This window comes from Ambystoma mexicanum, chromosome 13 (assembly GCF_040938575.1).
Source record: "Ambystoma mexicanum isolate Mex_15411 chromosome 13, UKY_AmexF1_1, whole genome shotgun sequence".
Classification (NCBI taxonomy): Eukaryota; Metazoa; Chordata; class Amphibia; order Caudata; family Ambystomatidae; genus Ambystoma; species Ambystoma mexicanum.
Genome location: NC_090938.1, coordinates 236022961 through 236043944, shown reverse-complemented (window position 1 = coordinate 236043944; position 20984 = coordinate 236022961). Strand labels below are relative to the sequence as shown.

The following is a 20984-nucleotide window of genomic DNA, read 5'->3' as shown; positions in this document are numbered from 1 at the left end:
CGGCAGGACCTGAAACTGAAAGTGCGAGTCGCCAACAGTGAACCTCAGGTGGTACTTGTGCTTGGGATGGATCGGCACATGGAAGTAAGCGTCCTTGAGGTCGAGGGACATCAACCAGTCCTGAAGTTGAAGGGCCTGGAGGACTTGAGAGAGAGAGTAACCATCTTGAACTTGTCCTTCCTGAGGAGTTTGTTCAAACCGCGCGTCCATGATGGGTCTCAATCCCTCGTCTTTCTTCGAAATCAAAAAAATAAGGGGAATACCATCCCTTGTTCCTCTCCACTACAGGCACCAGTTCTATGGCGCCTTTCTCCAACAGGGCTTGAATTTCCTGCGCAAGGAGCGGATCCGGACTCTTCAAAGAGGTTCCCAGGTGGATTGTCGTGAGGCCTCTGCCGAAAGGTAAGACAGTAGCCGTGGGTTATGATCTCCAGAACCCACACATCTGAAGTAATGGCACGCCACTCTACAAGATGCTGCGCCAGCCTTCCCCCATCCGGCGAACAATGGGACCTGGCCTCATGACTGAGTGGTAGCGGCTGCGGCGTTGCCTGAGGGCAAAGAGACAACTTCCCGAGCGGCCTTGGCACCTCGAGTACCCTGTTTTCCACCTCTGGCACTCTTACGGTGGCCTCTTTGACTGACAGCTCCTCTCGCTTTACTGAAGGACGAGTAATAGCGAAAGGAACCACCCCTCCATTGTTGTCCCCTAGGACGAAAAGGCGGAGGTTGTCGAACTGCAGCGCCCAACGACTTTGCTGCAGCTTTCGAGGTCTGCAACCTCTCAAGGCTCTCGTCAGCCTTGCTGCCAAAAAGATGTTCACCGTCAAAGGGCATGTTGAGGAGCCGGGACTGCACATCAGGAGCGAACCTCGACTTCCGCAACCACGCAAACCTGCGTATTAAGGTGCTCGCCGCCATGGATCGGCTGACACAATCTGCCATGTCCAAACCCGAATGAACGGCCTCACACATGGAATCCTTTCCATCCTGAACCATAGCAAGGAAACCATCCCGTTCCTTCCCTTCGGGAATATGTTCAGCCGCTAATGCAACACAGTTCCACAGAGTGTGTTTGAAACGAGAAAAGGCACATACGGAGTTGGCCGCCTTAAGCGCCATACCCCCTGAAGATAACACTTTCTTCGTCCAGCCATCAAAACGTTTGTCGTCCCTATCCGGAGGGATGGTAGGATACGACGCCTGCTTTGCCGGGGCCGTAGCCGCCTGCACCACCAAACTTTCCGGAGTGGGGTGCCTGGACAAGTAGCAGGGGTCGCTACTGGCTGGACAATATTTTTGCGACAAAGACTTGCCCACTGCCGGGAGACTCTCCGGAGCAGTCCAAGCCGCCATCACCCTTCTCTGCAGAGCCATATGAAACGGCAGTACCGGGTCAGTGGGGGGGGGGACCACGATCGAGGATGTCCGTGAAATCATCCTGAACAAACTCCCCTGGGGGAGCTAACCATCCCAAGTACTCTGTGACCCGAAACATCAGGCGCCGGTACAAAGAATCGGCATGAGTGCCAGACTCAGGCCTACAAAACTCCACCTCCGGAGAGGTGTCCAGTCCACTGGCATCATGCAGTGACTGCCTCAGGTCATCAAATTGGCTATGGCCAGAGAAGCTCATCTGGCGCTGTAACCGGAACCAAGCCCCCAGAGCCCTCATCACCCTCTGAAATGTACTCCAGGCAGTGGGAGGAAGACACCTGGGGACCAAAGCTATGCCTGACCTTAGCCAGAGCCTTTCTAGGGGCTACCCCCGTGCCACGGGGCCCCTCCAACACCACCGCCTCGAAAGGCGTCGAGGGCGCCGAACGAGTCGGCGCCGGCGTCAAGAGAATCTGCGTTGTCAAGCGATTCGGCGTAGACGTCAGCCGCAGCGCCTCCAGCATCGGCGGCATCGACACAGGCCTCGTAGCCAGAGCTCCGAGCGTGTCCTTCGACGACCTAGGCGCCGACAGCGTTGACGACCCCCTCGGAGGCGGAGCCTCGAGAGGTCGTCTACCTCGGCGCCACAGGCATCGACGTCTTCCTCGAAGATGAGACAGGATCATGCAGCCTTGAGCGCGTCGAGGACCGGGACCTGTAACAGGCATGGCGAGAACGGTTACCCTTGTCCGAGCGGGACCTCTCCCGCGAACCATGCCGACCACCCGAGCCCGAAGGCTTGCGAGCGGTGTCTCTCGACCGATCATGATCGACCCCACTCCGAGGCGCGGACGGATCGGTGCCCTGTGATTCAAGAATCGCCAACATCTTCTTCCCGAAGGAAGCCCATTCCTCTGGTGTCGCTTGCATGGCGGGATAAGCGACCCGCCGACAGGTGGAGTCCTCGGAAGAGGACGGGGAAGGCGACTGATGCCGGCGCTTCCGGGAATGCCTCGAAGAGGCAGAGGAGTGGCGAGACCGACTCCTGGAAGGAGACCCACTGGACCTCCGACAATAACGCAAAGAGTCGCCTCTCGAATCATCCGTTGAAAGCCCTGTAGACCTCTCCTTCCTGGGCTTAGACACACTACATACTGACAACTTCTTGTGCTCTCGCAAGGCCTTGGCCGTGAGCGACTGGCAGTCGACAGTCGTCCGTGTCGTGGGCCTCCCCGAGGCACCAGAGGCAGGCGTCGTGCGAGTCCGTTACCGACATCTTGGACCCATAGTCCCTGAATTTCCTGAAGCCCGGACGCTGGGTTGAAGACGAGGTAGACATCGTCACGAACAGGTTTTCACAAAAACCGAACGGGTTCAAAGAACTGGGAAGAATACAATAAACTCCAAAGAGTCGAGGCGTACTGAGATTCACGAAGCGAACACGTTCGCGGAAAAAACAACTGAGGCTACGGGCGTTGTGCGTCCTACTTATCACATCGGGTGACTTCGGCCATCAGAGGAGGTCCTCAGGGACGGCGCATCGACGCAGAACATTTTTCCAAAGCAGCACAGCTGTGGACATTACCTGTCATAGATATGGAATACGTCGGAGGACCCAATCCCCTCGAAGCTTGTTATACAAGACAATTTTGTAGAACTGCTCCGGCATTACTGACCAGAAAGGGCAAAAACAATAGTGTTCAGCAATAGTATGGCAAGGTTGACCAAGTTGCATGTAACCTGGTAAATGTCCAAGATTAGCAGTCCTTTTGGAGAGCAGAAGTAGCTGCTAGCCTTCTAATTAAGTAGGCCTAAGACCTTCAGTTATCACCCCTTGCTCGCTAAAGAGTACTCTCTACATCGCAAAGCACAATCCAGCATGATGGTCTGTATCTAACCATGTTTCGCCCCAGTTTAGCGACTGCAAACCTGGCCGTTCATGCATGAGCTTTCTGGTCCTAACCACATAGCAGTTCAAGTTTCTCCAGATCAAGCATGTGAAATGTGTCTTCCTCTTGAGGATTTGACAAAAGACTGGTAGTTTTGTTAGGAAAGATTTTCTTTCTGCTGCTTTCCTCCCATAGACTTCGATGAGACACCCTTTCTTTAGACTCTGCTGACTTGTTGGATATCGGTAAAATCGTATGCTTTACTTCCCTCATCTTTTTGCATAAGGCTGTCAGTACTGAGAGACTCTTTTTGTGAATTTCTTACACATTACCTGGTAGGAGCAGATATTATTCAACCATGTTTCATACTTTTCACTCTTGCACTTTTGAAATGATCACAAATGGCTACTAAAGGTGGCTAGCATCATAGGATGGTCATGCCACAAGGTTTTGGCTTGTCCTCTGGCCTTCTTCCTAACCGCACAGGTCCGGTATTGCCATGTATGGGAAGCCCTTTCTCAGGCAAAGTGGCGGGTTATGTGAGAGCCAAGATGTGAGGGCTGGGACAGTCTGGGCCAAGAACACATCCTGGTAACTGAATGTTTGTTGCCAGGCAGATGTGGCCAGTGGCTATCCATGATTGGATAGCCACTTTCAGTTTGAATGCTGCAGAACCTGGGTGAGTTTCCAGTCCTGATCTTGGACATTCCTCAGATCATTTGAGCCAAGTCCTCTACGAAGAAGAGCAGCCCGTTGACTACCCCTACAGCTGAACAGCACCAACTCCAGTCAAGTTCTGCTGCTCTGACTGATGTCAAGACGACCCTGGTCAGTGCTTCAACACCTGGACCAGTGGGATCAATCAGTCTTGACACTTGATCCAAGATCTGTGCCTACTGAGCCTTTGGAAATGTCTGTGGGCGAACCAGTGGACTGACCAGCTCTCTCCTGGGCCACCTCCACGCAGCACTCGCAGTTTCAAGTGCATTTTTGGAACTTGGAGGATCTTTAACAAGACCGCCTGCTCCTAGATTTTTAGCCTTCTTGCATCAATTGAATCTGTGCAGAACCTGTTCCAGTTAGTCCGAAAATTGCCTGTTACCGCCTGATGGTGGGACCTACGGAGCAGGCAACTTCAGAAGTCTTAATTTTTTCTCTGTTTGGGTGTTGAGCTAGAAGGTGTCTAGAACTAAGCACTAAGCACTGCAACTGACAAACTAAATCCTGCACCGAAGAGTGACCTCTACACTTGTGGCCCGAAGAGCATCACTAAACGGGACCAATCAAGAAGATTATGTTCCCAACGGATTCCAGTACCTTAGCAGTGTTCTCGGGGAGGGGCAGGGGGGACAAACAAATATGGAAAATACCCCTCTCTCTGCCACTAGGATGCTATCTATGACTGCTTGCCACACAAGAGGGTTGGAACTTCCTGTAGGAGCAAGTGGTCCAGCATAGGTAACTGCTGTGGTGGTTGACTGGCTGGGAATTTCTTTACAAAGGGAAGACAATACCTAAGGAACACTATGCAGTGGTCAAGCGCACTTGGGTGTGGAACCGAATGTCCTCCACTAAAGATATTTTACCAATGAAGCTGTGCCCATAGAACGGTCCATGCAATCAGCTGCACCCAAGACTGCTTGTTAGACTTGGCAAGCAACAGCCAACAGTGCATTAAAACAAACTCAAATCTCCTTCTCTGGCACGTATTCTGCTACCTCTTAGATGACCTTCCAAAAAATGTAATATCCGGCTAGTGCAGACAAACCAATTACTTACCTCTTAGTAATATTCTTTGATGAAAGATTGCTCATCTAAAATGGATCTTATCCAAGTGCTACTGTTATTCGAAAACATTTTGCACGCAAGGGACTGCCCACGATGGACAGGACATCTCAGGGATCCAGAATATATTGAGGCGCATCTGTCCATAACCTTACTTCCACCCATTTTCACTAGCATTCCGATGCGGAGGGACCATGGAAGGTATAATGGATATCCACAAGTGAGGCAGGTAGCAAAGGAGCCAAGGAATCTGTGGTAGGAACATCCATCAGAATGAACACAACCAAGGAGGTAGGTAATTGTTCAAATGCATTTCTTTCTCCCACGTATTCCTGATCTATGATAGATAGTTCACAGTGTTGATCTGCAGTCCTGTCCGAGACAAAGATGGCAACAGATTTAAAACAAGAGATGGGACAGGTTAATGGGACTAGATCCCTCTCCCAGCACCATCTCTAGAATTACTGCCATCTGCAGGCATAAGAAGACTTCGTGGTGGGTCTGCAAGCTGATGGGAGCACATCTATGACATCATCTGATAAGTCCCACAGGTGGAGGACCAACTCCTCCGACTGCGAGAGCAGATCCCATTAGAAGGCCTGAGGGAGGGCTGATGGGTATGCCCAGCAACTACAGGAACCATGTTGTCTGAGCCCAGTCCAGAGCTCTCAATATCGAGGTGAACCCATACCGGTGCAGTCTCCTCTGAACCTGCGGGATGACAGGAATGCATAGTGGAAGTCAAACATCCAGTTGGCCATCAAAGTGTCCTCCAGCGCCCCAACCCAAGAAAATTCCCTAGAGCAGAATAACCTGCACTTTCCCGTTAACACTGGAAGCAAAGAGATCCACTTCAGGAGCTACCCAGTGGGGACCAGATCTCCTTCAGAACTTTGTGGCAAATGTCTATCTGCTCAAGGCATCCGCTGTGACATTTTCTTTGCTAGCCCCAGTCAGACGCGTCATTCTCCAGAACCCAAAAACAACAGTCACATTGCTTCTCTGCATAGTTGCAAGGACCTGGCACCACCTAGCTTGTTGAAGTAATGCATGCCAGTATGTTTGTCAGGACCTGCACAAATTTTCCCTTTAAAGAAGGAGAAAGGCAACAAGGGCTACCCTAATTGTCCTCATATGCAGCAAGTTAATCAAGTTAATGTGTTCCCAAGATTCAGAGAGAGCCCACACTCTGCTCACTGTCCAATCCAACACATTAGTGCCCCAACCCTTCAAGAATGCATCAGTGACCACTGTTACCCGAGGCCAGGGTTACCGAAGCAACATAACCTTGAACAGGTTGTCTTGCAGGGCCAACCATCCAAGGTTGTGCAAAACTTGACTCAATACCTGCAGAAGCTCCAACATGCTCCTCTGAAATTGAGTCCCCCGGCATCGGATGAGCCACTGAAGCGATCTCAAGCAGTCAAGCTTCCGGACCACCAGAATGCAAAAGGTCATAAAACCCAGCAGGTATAGGAAGGCTGAGGCGGGACCTTGTCCCGGGGATTGGTGGGGTTGTAGCATCTGAGAAATGTACGCTACCTTGGGTGGAAATCCCCTCTGCAGGTGACTGTCCAAGGATGTCCGATAACCTGGCGGGACTGACTGATAAATCTGAGAGACTTTGAAGTTCAGGAAAAAGCCCAAATTGTGCAACAGACTGCATGTGTGGCTTAAGCCTTGTCTAGGGAGTAAGATAAGATGAGCCAATCATAAAGGTAGAGACAAATGGCTGAACTGGTAATGACATTGCCCGACAACCAATCTTGGGCACATCCTATGCCTCCCATGAATAGGTACATTGAAATAGCCCTCAAGGTTCAGTGACACCAACCAGTCTTACAGATGGGCTTGGAGGATCTGAGCTAGAGTTAGCATCATGAATCTGTTTTAGCGCAGGTACAGATTCAGTAGCTTCACATCCAGGATGGTACACAAGCCCCCACCTCCTTCTGGACCAGAAATTATACAGAATACCATGCCCTTCGGCGTTCAGAGTGCAGTATCAGTTTGATTGAACCCTTGATCAGAAGTTGACAGACCTCCTCCAAAAGAAGGGTATCCAGGAGCAATGAAATATTGAGAGGGGGATGGTCTGGAGGGTGTTGAATGAAAGGGAAGGACTGCAGCCTTGTTGAACAACTTCTAAGGTGCCAACGTTTGACATAGTGCAGAAGCACTCCAAACCAAACTGGGAAATTCACCCTCTCACTGGGGATGTCTGAAAGAAGTCCCTCTGACAGGAGATTGGCACCTGGGGGCCTGAGGGAACTGGAAGAGGCAGTTCCACCCAAGTACCTCTACCTCAACCCCTGGTGAAACTACTATTCTGTTGTATGCCTGGGGCCTTCTGAACTCTCCCACAAACCGCATGAGAGGCAGAGCGCGTAAAACCAGGACCCCTGCCTGGTAGTACTGACTTTTGTTGAACAGCAATGCCCAAATACTTAGCTGTCATCTTAGAGGATTGAGACCTCGAAGGATTGGTGAACCTTTGCAGTGAAGAGGTTATTGTAATCCAAAGGGCATATCTAGGAGTTTCACTTGCAGATCTTGTGCAAACCCGGACGTTCTCATCCAGGAGTATCATCTGACTATCGTACCAGAAGCCCACGCAATCAGCCGTATCCAGTACCGTTTTGCGTATCAGGCGAGAAGGCACTCTGCCATCATGGACAAGGGTTTCAAAACCTTCTCATGTCTCCGTTGGGGTGGTGCTCAGCTGCTCCGCTCATCACTGCGGACCACAGGGCGAAAGAAGATCCGGCTAGGGAACAGGTGGCAACCGTTTTGAGGGCCAAGTTGCTGGAGGTGAAAACTTTCTTCCCCCAGGAGTCCAGTCTCTTACTTTCCTATCCGGAGAAAGACATAGGAAAGTTAACATCTGCAGATTTGCTGTTGAACCACCAAGCTCTCAGGGAAGGCATGAGTGGAAAGAAATGCTGGGACACAAGGGGCCAGGTGATGTTATCATGAAAGCTTGCTGTCTACAGCAGGATCAGAGGCAGGCTTTTCCCTGGCTTTGAGCAATTGTGCCCCCAACTGCCACAATGCAAGCCAGCAATGTCTCCTTTTGGGACCTTCAACCAGTATGTCCTCAAGTTCATAATGAACTTTTTATGGAGCCGACAACCCAAAGGTGTTAACCACTATGGCCATCAAATGTTGAAAATATGTCTGCTGTGTTTCTGTAGTTGGTGCTGGAATGCCAAGCTCCGTTGTAGGACGTTTTAAAATTGGGCAACATCCAATTCAGGGGAGCTTTCCACCCACCCCAAACCAGGCATGAACAATTTGCCCTTATTCAATCGCGTTATTTTTTATGAATCTGGCACCCACAATTTAAAAAGAGCAAGTTACTCTCTTACCTGGTATCGTTCTTTCGATGGGATGGTCCAACGACGTATTCCATATATATGACAGTAATCACTACAGCTGTGCTGCTTCGGAAAATCTTCGGCGTCTGCGTCCTGCGTCAATGTCGATAAGGCGCCCTCGAGGACCTCCTCCGACGGCCGATGTTACTCGATGTTATAAGTAGGACGCACGACGCCCGTAGACTCAGTTGTAGTTTTTTCCCAGAACGTGTGCCACCAGTCTTCTGCCAGTCTGACACACACAGCCTTGCGTAAATGTAAGCTGCAATCGCATAAGAAATTCTGTAGTGGGGAAGGTAGGGAGGGAGCGATCTGGAATACGTCGTCGGACCATCCCATCGAAAAAACGTTACCAGGTAAGAGTAACTTCTTCGAGGGGATTGGGTCCTCCGTATTCCATATCTATGACAGACTCCCAAAGCAGTACCAATGCAAGGAGGTGGAAAAAGAATTTTAGAAAACAGAAATTTAGCATGCCCAATCAAATTTCGAAGTAAAGGACCGCCTTGCCAAAGGCCAGATGCTGCCCCCGGATGGAATCGAGGGAGTAGTGACGTAAAAAAGTATGTACCGAAGCCCAGGTGGCTGCATCACAGATGTTACGAATAGGAACATCCCTCTGCAGGGCAGTAGAGGCAGCCATACCCCTGGTAGAATGTGCCCGTAAACCGACCGGTGGGTCCTTACCCGCCAAGCGGTAACACTCAGAGATAGCCAAAATAATCCAGCGAGACAAAGTCTGTTTCGTCACAGCCTGTCCCAAACGCTTTCCAGCGTAACCAATGAAGAGCTGATCGTCCACTCTAACCCGGGACATGCGTGAAATATAAAAGCTTAACGCTCTCCTAGGATCAAGCCTATGGAGCCTCTCCTCTTCCTTACCAGGATGTGGAGGAGGATAAAATGCCGGAAGAACAACCTTCTGGCCTAAATGAAATTCCGACACCACCTTCGGAAGAAAAGGAGGATGAACTCGAAGGACAACCCTGTCCTTATGAAACACAGTGAAGGGTGGCTTACCTGAAAGTGGCTGTAACTCACTCACTCTGCGAGCGGAAGTGACCGTAACTAAAAATACAGTTTTAAGAGTTAACAGTATCAAAGGGCATGAATGCAAAGGCTCAAACGGAGAACCCATCAGAAACTTGAGAACAAGGTTCAAATCCCAACCGGGCACCTGGAAAGGTGATGAAGGGAACACATTCGTGAGCCCTTTCAGAAACTGAGAAATTAAAGGAATTTTAAAATAGGAACTCTTCAGACGAGCGCTTAAATATGGACAGTGCCGCCAGGTAACCTTTAATGGTACCCACTTGAAGGCCCCTGTGGGCCAAAGAAAGCAAAAAAGACAGAACCATGGGAATTTCACATGCAAAAGGATCCACATTCTTAACCCTGCACCAATCGCAGAACTTTCTCCAACGGCAACGGTACAGGAACTTTGTTGCTGGCCGCCTGGCCGAAAACAACACCTCCATCACGTCTTCAGGGAGGTCCCAATCCTTATACCTCAACCTTTCAGAAACCAAGAGTGAAGGTTGAGGGATCTGACCTCTGGGTGGAGAACCTGACCCCCGTCCCGTGAGAGCAGATCGTCTCGGTAGGGAAGACGACGTGGAGGGTAAATGGACAAGTCAAGAAGGTCTGGGTACCACGTCCTCCGGGCCCACGCCAGAGCAATGAGGATCATCCGGGAACCGAACCTCCGTAACCTCTGCAGTACTTGCAGGATGACGGGGACTGGAGGAAACGCATACAGCAGTGGGAATGACCACTCCACCACAAACGCGTCTCCTAAGGCTCTGTTTGGAGGAAATTCCCGCGAGCAGAACCTCTCGCACTTCCGGTTGACACTGGAGGCGAAAAGATCCACTTGAGGGGTCCCCCAAAGGGCGAAGATCTCCAGGAGAATCTCCTGAGCCAACCCCCACTCATGAGAGATCGCGCTCTGCCTGCTCAGAGCGTCCGCCGTCTCATTTTCGTCTCCTGCCAGGGCAGCCGTGAGGGATGTCACGATCGTCACCTCCGGCCAGGGCAGCCAAAATGGAGCCCCCCCTCATCAGATTGCCTTTGTCGGCCCATCACCGAAGGTCCTGGGCGACCGAAGACGGCACCTGAACAGAGTCTGACATCCTGCCGGAGGACTGAGACCACTTGAGCGCCAATTGCAAAGATCTCATTCGCAACCTGGCCTCTGGCACCAGAAGAATGCAGGATGCCATGATGCCGAGCAGTCTCAAGAACTCAAACGCTGGGAGAATCTGGGCAAGTTGAAACTTGTGCACCATCTGCTGAATGTGATGAGCCCTCACCTGGGGAGGAAAACACTGCCCCAGGGACGTGTCGAGCACTGCTCAGATGTTCTGGAGCCTCTGAGTTGGTGTCAAATGGGACTTCTTTAAGTTGAGGGAGAAGCCCAGCTTGTGGAGGGAGTAGCAGGTGACTGACAGATGATCCAGGACTTGCTCGGGAGAGGGCGCCCTGATCAACCAATCGCCCAGGTAGGGGTAGACGTGGACCCCCACTTTCCTGAGGTGCGCTGGCACCACTACCATGAGCTTGGTGAAGACCCTCGGAGCGGAGGTCAATCCGAACGTCAAGGCCCGAAACTTAAAGTGCGAGTCGCCAACCGCGAATCTCAGGTACTTCTTGTGCTTTGGATGGATCGGCACATGAAAATAAGCGTCCTTGAGGTCGAGAGACACCAACCAGTCCTGAAGCTGAAGGGCCTGGAGGACTTGAGAGAGAGAGAGTAACCATCTTGAACTTGTCCTTCCTGAGGAGTTTGTTCAAACCGCGCAAGTCCATGATGGGTCTCAATCCCCCGTCTTTCTTGGAAATCAAAAAATAAGGGGAATAACATCCCTTGTTCCTCTCCGCTACAGGCACCAGTTCTATGGAGCCTTTCTCCAGCAGAGATTGAATTTCCTGCGCAAGGAGCGGATCCGGGCTCTTCAAAGAGAGATTCCCCGGTAGATTGTCTTGAGGCCTCTGCCGGAAAGGAACACAGTAGCCGTGGGTTATGATCTCCAGAACCCACACATCTGAAGTAATGGCGCGTCACTCTGCAAGATGCTGCGCCAGCCTACCCCCCAACCGGCGAACCATGTGACATGGCCTCATATGACTGAGCTGAAGCGGCTGCGGGGTTGCCTGAGGACAAAGAGGCAACAGCCCGAGAGGCCTTGGCACCTCAAGTACCTTGTTTTCCACCTCTAGCACTCCTACGGTGGCCACTTCGACCGGCAGCTCTTCTCGCTTTACCAAAGGATGAGTAATAACGAAAGGAGCCTCCCCTCCATTGCTGTCCCCTAGGACGAAAAGCCAGAGGTTGTCGAACTGCAGCACCCAACGACGTCACTGCAGCTTTTGAGGTCTGCAACCTCTCAAGGCTCTCTGCCAAAAAGATGTTCCCCGTCAAAGGGCATGTTGAGGAGCCAGGCCGGCACATCAGGAGCAAACCCAGACTTCCGCAAACCTGCGTATCACGGGGCTCGCCGCCATGGACCGGCTGACGCAATCTGCCATGTCCAAACCCGACTGAACGGCCTCACACATGGCATCCTTGCCATCCTGAACCATGGCAAGGAAACCATCCCGTTCGTCCCCTTTTGGAATATGTTCAGCCGCCAATGAAACAGCTCCACAGAGTGTGCATGAAACGTGACAAGGCACAAATGGAGTTGGCCGCCTGAAGCGCCATACCCCCTGCAGAAAACACTTTCTTTGCCCAGCTGTCAAAACGCTTGTCGTCCCTATCAGGAGGGATGGTAGGGTACGACGCCTGCTTTCCCAGGGCCGTAGCCGCCTGCACCACCAAACTCTCCAGAGGGAGTGCTTGGACAAGTAGCAGGGGTCACTACTGGCTGGGCGGTATTTTCACGGCAAAGACTTGCCCACTGCCGGGAGACTCTCCGGAGCAGTCCAAGCAGCCGCCACCCTCCTCTGTAGAGCCATATGAAACGGCAGTACCGGGTCAGTTGGTGGACCAATGTCGAGGATATCCGTAAGGTCATCCTGAACAAACTCCCCCGGGGAAGCAGACCATCCTAAGTACTCGGTGACCCTTGACATAAGGCGCCGGTACGAAGAATCGGCATGAGTGCCAGGCTCAGGCCTACAAAACTCCACCTCCGGAGAGGTGTCCAGCGCACTAGCATCCTGCAGGGACTGCCTGAAGTCCTCAAACTGGCTAGCCCTCATCCACCTCTGAAATAAACTCCAGTTGGCGGTAAGAAGGCACAGAACTTGAACTAAAGCCATGCTTGACCTTGGCCAGAGCCTTTGTAGGGGGTTCCACCGAGCCACGGGGTACCACTGTCGACACAGCCTCGAAAGGTGTCGAGTGAATCGGCGTGGACAGCATCGACAGCGCCGACACAGTCCTCGAGGCCGGGGCCCCGAGCGTGTCCCTCAACGGCTGGACCCCGATGGCGTCGACGACTTCTTCGAAGGCAAGCCCTCGAAAGAGTCAGTCGACGACCTCGGTGTCGACATCTTCTGTGAAAACACCACAGGTTCACACGGTCTCGAGCGCGTCGAGGACCGGGACCGGACATCCCGAGAACGATTCCCCTTGTCCGAGTGGGACCTCTCGCTCAAATCGCGACGACCACCCGAGCCCGAAGGCGTGCAAGCGGTGTCTCTCGTCAGATCACGACCGACCCCACTTGGAGGCGCTGACGGACCAGTGCCCTGCGATTCGAGAATCGCCAACATTTTCTTCACGAAGGAAACCCATTCCTCTGGCGTCGCATGCTTGGTGGGGTAAGCGACCCGCCGACGGGCAGAGTCATCGGATGAGGACGGGGAAGGCGACCGATGACGGTGCTTCCGGAAGTGCCTCGAAGAGGCAGAGGAGTGGCGGGACCGAGACCCACTGGACTTCCGACGACGACGCGGAGAGTCGCCCCCTCGCGTCCGTCGAAAGCCCCGCAGACCTCGACTTCCGGGGCTTGGACACCTTACATACCGATAACTTCTTCTTGCGCTCCCGCAAGGCTTTAGACGTGAGTAACTGGAAGTCAACACAGTCATCCGTGTCATGGGCCTCCCCGAGGCACCACAGGCAGGCGTTGTGCGAGTGGGTAACCGACATCTTGGACCTACAGTCCCCGCACTTCTTAAAGCCCGGACGCAGTGTGGAAGACGAGGTAGACATCTTCACGAAGAAATACTTCAAACTCCAAACAGGTTCGAAGAACCGAGAAAAAACAGAAACTCCAAAGAGTCGACGCGCGCCGAGATTCCCGAAGCGAACACGTTCATGGAAAAAACAGAACTGAGGCTACGGGCATCGTGCGTCCTACTTATAACATCCAGTGACGTCGGCCATCGGAGGAGGTCCTCGAGGGCGCCATATCGACGCAGGACGCAGACGCCAAAGATTTTCCAAAGCAGCACAGCTGTGGTGATTACTGTCATAGATATAGAATACGTCGGAGGACCCAATCCCCTCGAAACATTAATTCTCTACAGCTTCCCTCCCCTTTTGTGACAACACACACAAAAGGTTGCACAGAAGGTATATTTATTAACCGAATAGAAATTTAAAGATTAATAAGCTATACATCCATGACTGCTTATAATTAAGGCTTCCAGTTTTCTCTTTTTACACAAATACAGAGACGAAAATCTATCTGCTTTCTGTTTATTTATTCATAAAAATGGAAAAGAAACTGAAAACTAGGTCTATCTGGTTCTCTATGATCTCACCCATACATTGCAGGCCAATCACATTGCACATTGGCCGCATGGAGTGTGTAAAAGTTGTATACAAATAGCATTAAAGTTAATCATAGCTGAAAGCATGTATTTTAAGGCAGCAGCAGCAGTCACAGGAGCAACCGTTTGTTACGGAAACAAATTGACCTAGAATTTCGTTCCTCTATGGCTGCATGTGTGCCTTAATACATTAATTTTTTATTAGAATAAATGCAGAAAAATAATGCTTGCAAATTATCTTTTTATATTCCAAAAAATAAATGTTAATAAATGCAGAAAAAAAGGCCCAATAATAAATAAGGATGAATATTGACAGAAATGGCAAAAAATAAATACCATAAAACCGGCAGCATTAAAATCAACACGCTGGTCACCTCAGTTTTCAATGCAGCAGTTATCAAAATAGAAATATTTGTAAGACACACTTCACTAGAGGTATCTTATTCATTTAATTTACCCTGAGCGCGGATTGTAAGGACGGCATGGTATCAACATTAAGACGGATACAAGTGACTACAGTTCAAGGGTGTTTATTGAACATAGTGGTGTCTTGTCAAAATAAAAGGGCCTATACTAGTAACATACTGACAATCCTTACAGCTAAACACTAATAGTGTGGGAAACAATGTTACGAAAAAGAAAGCAGTTTACACAAAATGAAATGTCAGGATGTTCAGGCCGTTGGCCTCCCTTTCCTCATGGTTTCAGCATGGGATAAGGCGGTACACTAGAGTTTAGCACAGTCTCTGGCTTCTCTAGCACGAGGATACAGTAATCATTAGCAACAGGGCCTTCGGTGCTTAAGTCTCTGCCTTTAAAAGTCTCTTCATTCAGAGGACCCGATACGACAAAAACGATAAGTTATTTTCCTCTTTCAGATTTTCACAAGCTCAATTTCTTAGGTGGTTCACGATTCACCTCCGATACCCCTCAGCCAGGCTCAGATCCTCTCAACACAATGTTCTTCACCTTGGATCCCCTCATCCGGGCTCAGATCAACTTCGTATACTTTTTCTCCAATTATCAAAGACTTCTGAATGTGCACAGGGTTTTGCTTGACCCGTTGCAGGACCACTTCGATTTCACAATTCTTTCACATTTGCCACCTTCAGCTGGATACCTAACAGACTTTCGAATGAGCACCCATGTGGTACCTGACCACTGTCTACGGTATTGTATATGGGCTTCAAAGTTCATTCACTCATCTGCTGTTTATGTTTGTGTCGCTTGCCACATACGCTGCATACACTATTCTCTTCAGTTTTCACTATACAATGTTGCTGCTTGCAAACTTGGCTTCAACACAGAGCGGTCTGGTATAAGTCTGCATAACTCACTGGCTGTGTCGACTTCACTGGTGCTGCTTTGTTGTAGGAGCCAAGGGCCGTAACAAACGGAGGGGCCCAGGTACCTGCGACACACAATGCAGGATTCTTCAGCCTTGATGCCTGGTCTTATGTTTCCTATTCTCGAAGGTTCATGAAAGTAACAGTCTTTCGTTGAAAAGGTGAAAGGCACTTCCCTCCGTGCAATCATCTTGGGTCTTGCATGCTTTCAATAGTATTAAACTGCCATCTTGGAAATGCTGCTTCCTTGTGTGCCTTGCCTCGCTCCGAGTGTGCTTTCATGCTCCGCCTTGAATCCGTGTGGCGAAGTGTGATAGAAGTCAGGTGTGTGTGTAATGATCAGTAATTGCCTGACCATTGTATTGGGACATGTTAGGTCTACGGCTCGGGCGTAAGTCCGTTTTCTCTCACTGTGAGCTGTCTGTGAAAAAGTGTGTGTGTTGGAAATGGGGGCAAGGGGTTGAGTTCCTAAAGTCTCCTACCTGGTAGGATGGGGTAAAGGTGTGACAGAGAAGGGTATACCGCGTCTCGCCATCCAGTGTACCACTTGCATTCCCCGAAGACTCCTCACCTAGGTGATCCTCCTGCACTGGTCCACCCCCAGGATCTGGATCCAAAAGTGATGGCGTGTTGCTGGCCACCTGGATGACAGATCCCTGAGAACTAACGGGTGAGACACCTTCAGACTTCTCACAGAATGCACAATGGAATGAATACACTAGAGTTCAAGATGAATCTTTCATTTGTTAAAAAGCAAATTAACTTAAAAGGATCCCTGCTTATCCAATTCTTGCTGCTTCCCCTTTATTCAAAACAGATACCACCCCTTAACTCAATAAACAGGTCAGAATTTCAACAGCATTTTAACACACTTGCAATAAATTCTGTACCTTCAGGTATGTAAATGGTTTGTAAAAAGTCTGTTCAAAAAGTATGTAGGCTAGATTTCCTCTGGTGCTGTTTCTATTTAATTATCGTGTAAAAGCGTATCTTTCTCACTTTCAATTGGAAACTTAACACCCTCTCCCTTTGCTCTGTAACACTTGGCTTTAACAATATTCTGCTGGATGGTGTATCCTGGAGGTAACTTTATTTTTCTAGGTATGCATACTGTGAGATGGCCGTTGCTATTCTGTGCTTGTGCAATGCAGAGGGAGTCAGGGGAATCTCACTATAAACAGACTATAGGTACTATTTCTTTGATCTATAATTCCGGAAACACATACACTTATGAAATATTTACTTATTTCCCAAGATGTACAGTCAGTCCCTATACCCCCTTCCCCTCAGTACTTACAAATAATGGGGGCAGGATTTAATCTAATTCACTTTATAGTATCACTCCCATGAGGATCGTTTCCGCTTTAGATCATACTCTCATATTATTTTATTTTGGCTCTATCGCAGAGCACCAGTCATCAAGATGGGATCAGCTTTTCTCCACGGCCGGTCTGCCATTCCTTCCACTGAATAAGGTATAGGGCTTTAATTCCAATTAGGCCTCACTTTCAGGGCAATAATCAAAAATGGGTCCAAAAGGAGAGCAATCTGTTACTTCTCCTTCCTGTTAGCAAATCTCCTTTTACTCCATTAGTCAGAGAGTGAGCGGGTCAGTGTTGAATCTAATATAGAACAATAATCCAACCTTTTGAGGTTTTTGTATACACTTTCCCCAATCTAATTGGTCAATGCATAGGATTGGAAAGTGTTCCAAAAGTGACATCTCAGTAGACATAACCCTCTGCAGTCACTGGGCATATTAACGAAGGAAGCAGTACTATGATAGTAACTTCTACACCCATTTCCCCTATCTAATGTGATGTCATCTCAGCGATTTCTTGCATTTAATAATGTAACCTTCTCAGATGATGAATTCCACTACACTAATTTGCTTACCAGATTCTTCTCTGCGGCACAAATAAATTGATACCATTTTTATCATGATAGGACCAATGGTCAATTCCTGATTTTCTCTTACAACTTATTGATACTTTTCTGTAAAAAATGTGGTTCCATCTCAAAGTGACAGTCTCACCCCTACAAACGTTACGACATGACACTAGCGTGCGCCATTTCTTTGTAATATGCTAATTTGCCTAATTTGCATACTGAAAATGACCTCACAAATGTATCACCTAATAGAACATTTCTAGCTGAACATTTTAAAAGAATGATGCATTTATGTTCAAGAATTATGGGTGAAATGGTGAATCCAACCGTTTAAAAAAAAATCTTTTTTCCAATACTATATTTTAAATAGCATCTGCAGCTGGTGTCAACCAACAAAGCATCTGCAGGGTTCAGTTCTTTAGCTGTTAGTTCAGAGCTAATATTTAGAACCCAGAGGACTGGCGGTGATGAGATCTTTGAAGTTTGGTTCTTCAAGGTTTTATTACCTTTGTCCCTTGCCCCTCTGAAAGTTCCTGGGTCTGTAGATTTTTCAGATTAACCTTTGCTCTTCCAGTTATTTTCTTTTTCTGTCTTCATGAGGGCCCGGGGTATTGAAATATTAGTTTAGGCACCACAGTTCTGCTGAACCCCCATTATTTCATTATCGTAAACCAATAATACACAGATGCAACCCAAAAACGCTGGCTTAGGATTTATATCAGGCTCAGCCTCCCCATGACTAAGTTGCAGGCGAGTTATCTTTATGGCCTAGCCTACACAGTTAATCTCAGTGAGAAAGAATGGGATCTGTTTTCACCACATTGCGGGGGAGATGGCATTGGCAGAATGCAGATGTCAAAGCTCAAACATATAGCTGATGTTTGAATCAGGTTGCTTTCTCCCATTGCCACGTTTAAAGTACATTGTTCTGTGCCCTTAGATGTTCAATTTTCCATGTTACATTTTCCATGGGTGCAGTTTATCCATTTTGATAAGAGTTGCAGAAAGCCTTCTGGTACATGGACATCTTTATCACCAGCCATGTAAATTATAGGTTTATTTAGAGAGGACTTCAACCCTTGCACGTCCTTTATAAATACTGGGCGCAGACCGCAGCTTGCGTGTTTTTAAAAGGACACATTGCTCTACATCTTTTCTTATGAGTTAAGACTTCCCTAGACAGTGAAAGGAAAGGCTCCATTGGTAGAGAAGCATACTGTTGGGTTCTCCAGCGCCGATGTAGAGGGTGGAGCTGGCGCAAAAGCCTAAATGCCTACAGGCAGAGCTTCGACACTCGGATGGAACTGAGGTCATGGGGTGTGGTGTTCTCTTTAGTGCTCTGTAGTCATGGTTGTCGGTCGCCACAGCTGGGACATAGGGTAGAAAATCTGAGGTTGGTGCTGAGGAACACTCCACCTGCTGGTCAATGTTTTTCCAGTGGCAGCTAATGCAGACGATTCTATCTAAGATGAGGAACCTATACGAGGATGCAGTACATTGGAAATTAATAGTTTTTGAAATAATTAACATTTCAAACTTCTGGAAGGGAAGACCTGAAAGTGGTTCTAAACAAGGCAAATAATTAGCATAGATGACAAAGTAGAATAGCTATTATACTTTAAGACTGCAATGCAGCTATGTATAATGACTGTATGCGAGAAGCCGATCGGGATTAATGCTGGCGTTTAAGGCCGGCCTCATCAGACCACCTATTTCAGACCTCACTGTATGAAGAAACAATGTTTGCGCACATAATGCTGCAGGTGGACTTTAGGCCAACCGTTGGAATTGCCATATCATGCACTTGTGATCTGGATGCCTTTCTTTCCGGAGAATACTCTTTCTTCGACCCTCTGAATTCTGCATTTCTTCGCCCCCACTTGGTTCTGATGGGAGGGAGGCGAGGGGGGTGGGGCTGCCCTCCGAACCTCTGGTCTACCTTACACAATACCACCATCACCTGCATGGTCACACACCCTTCTCCCAAATGTTGCCTGCATCCCAACCTAACTCAGTCTAATCTCTCCTACACCCACCTGATATTCAGTCATCTACATCCCATCTCTGTCACTACCTCGCCAGCAGCGATTTCTTTGCCACGCATTCTGCCCCTGCATATTCTGGATGCCAGCGTTTTAGCTTACAGTCATGAAACAGCCATGCAAAAAGGCTTGGAATAAATCTCATGAAGGGCAATTAGTGAATGCAGGATTTTGCACTCAACAGCAGCTTGGAATAGATGTTGCACCAGCTGCCTCCAAACAATCCACTGCTTAAACCACACAGCAATTCAACACATGTATAAAGTATACCACAGTACAGTTTACATCACCTGCAGATCTACTTGATACAGGGGGTCCTTTAATGCATCTGGATCGTCTTCATCATCATCTTCATAGTAATCATCATCTGCAAATTAAGCAACATGAATCAGTATAAAGAAAAGTCAGTAAAAATGTCAGAACGGTATAAGTGGAGGGAATAGCGTGAAATTGAACATAAATTGACCTGTAAACAGTGGCTTTGACACATACAAGGTGAAAACAGTTATCTGTGATTTCAGTTAAAATTCTTCCACTTGGAGTACTCGAGGAAAGAAGCAAATTTATTAAACTCAGGAAAAGAAAGAATTAAAATCCACAGTTACTCAAAGAATTCTGGTTTTAATGTGCAGTCTATTCGTTAGGGCTCCTAGAAATAAACTGCAAGAGAAGCATTTTTAATAAGCTTTGACATAGCTAAAAGATTTAACTTCTACATAGTTATTTCCAGCTACAGTCCATGGTGCCCAAGGCTGTACTTGTCAGCATGCTCCTCAATTTCTGCAGTCAGTTTTACTGCTGGTTTCGGTCCACTGCACTGAGAACGGGAACATGGTCAACCGTTCCTGCTGAAAGCAGCAGGCCATGCCATGCAGGCCCTTTCCCCAGGTCTCCTGAAAATGCCCGTTTCATGGATTAAGCACTCAGCATTCCATGCAATGAATATGCTTTTGAATCACACTATTTGACATTCCTAACAATACATAATATGGAATGTTGAGAACAAAATACGTAATCCAATCTATTGTTTTAGTCCTTTCAAAAAGGTACTTTATAACAGTTGACAACTTGTCACCAGTGAAATCTAAATAGGTGCAGAAGAGAGCCTTGCAACCTTGAAGCTTAGTCCTGGCTCTACTCAGCATATGTAAACACTAACAGGGGTTGGGCCATAAGAGTATGCCTCCTGGATTTGCATATAGTAGCACGGATAATCTGAAGGAGTGAAGAGGCGCTACATACCTTGTCCCCCTCCAGGGCTAGATACATTTTACATGGTAAATTTCAAGTTGCAATCCAAAACACTAAACTACCGCACAGTTATTCTATACATTTGCCCAACATCACTTTCTGAAAGTGTTTAAATTGTTACTTTTATGTACACAATCACTCATTGCTGTTTCTAAGGTGGCAAAAGAGACAGATTTACTGCTGCCAACCAATTTCTGGATATGAAATGTTATCCATTTTTGCAACTTAAAGTATTATGTATTAGATAGTACAAGAAAATCCAAATTGGTCTAGGTAGTTTTCCTTGTGTTCAAAGGAATTCCA

At 48.4% G+C, this 20984-nt stretch overlaps 1 protein-coding gene across 1 annotated transcript in view; it reads right to left on the bottom strand.

Moving 5' to 3' along the window:
- IPO9 (importin 9) overlaps positions 1-20984 on the bottom strand; it is a 904513-nt gene that overhangs the window by 54743 nt on the left and 828786 nt on the right. The window contains exon 23 of the mRNA XM_069633697.1: positions 19721-19797. Within this exon, the coding sequence (XP_069489798.1) occupies positions 19721-19797 (77 nt within the window). The remainder of the gene's footprint in view (positions 1-19720; positions 19798-20984) is intronic.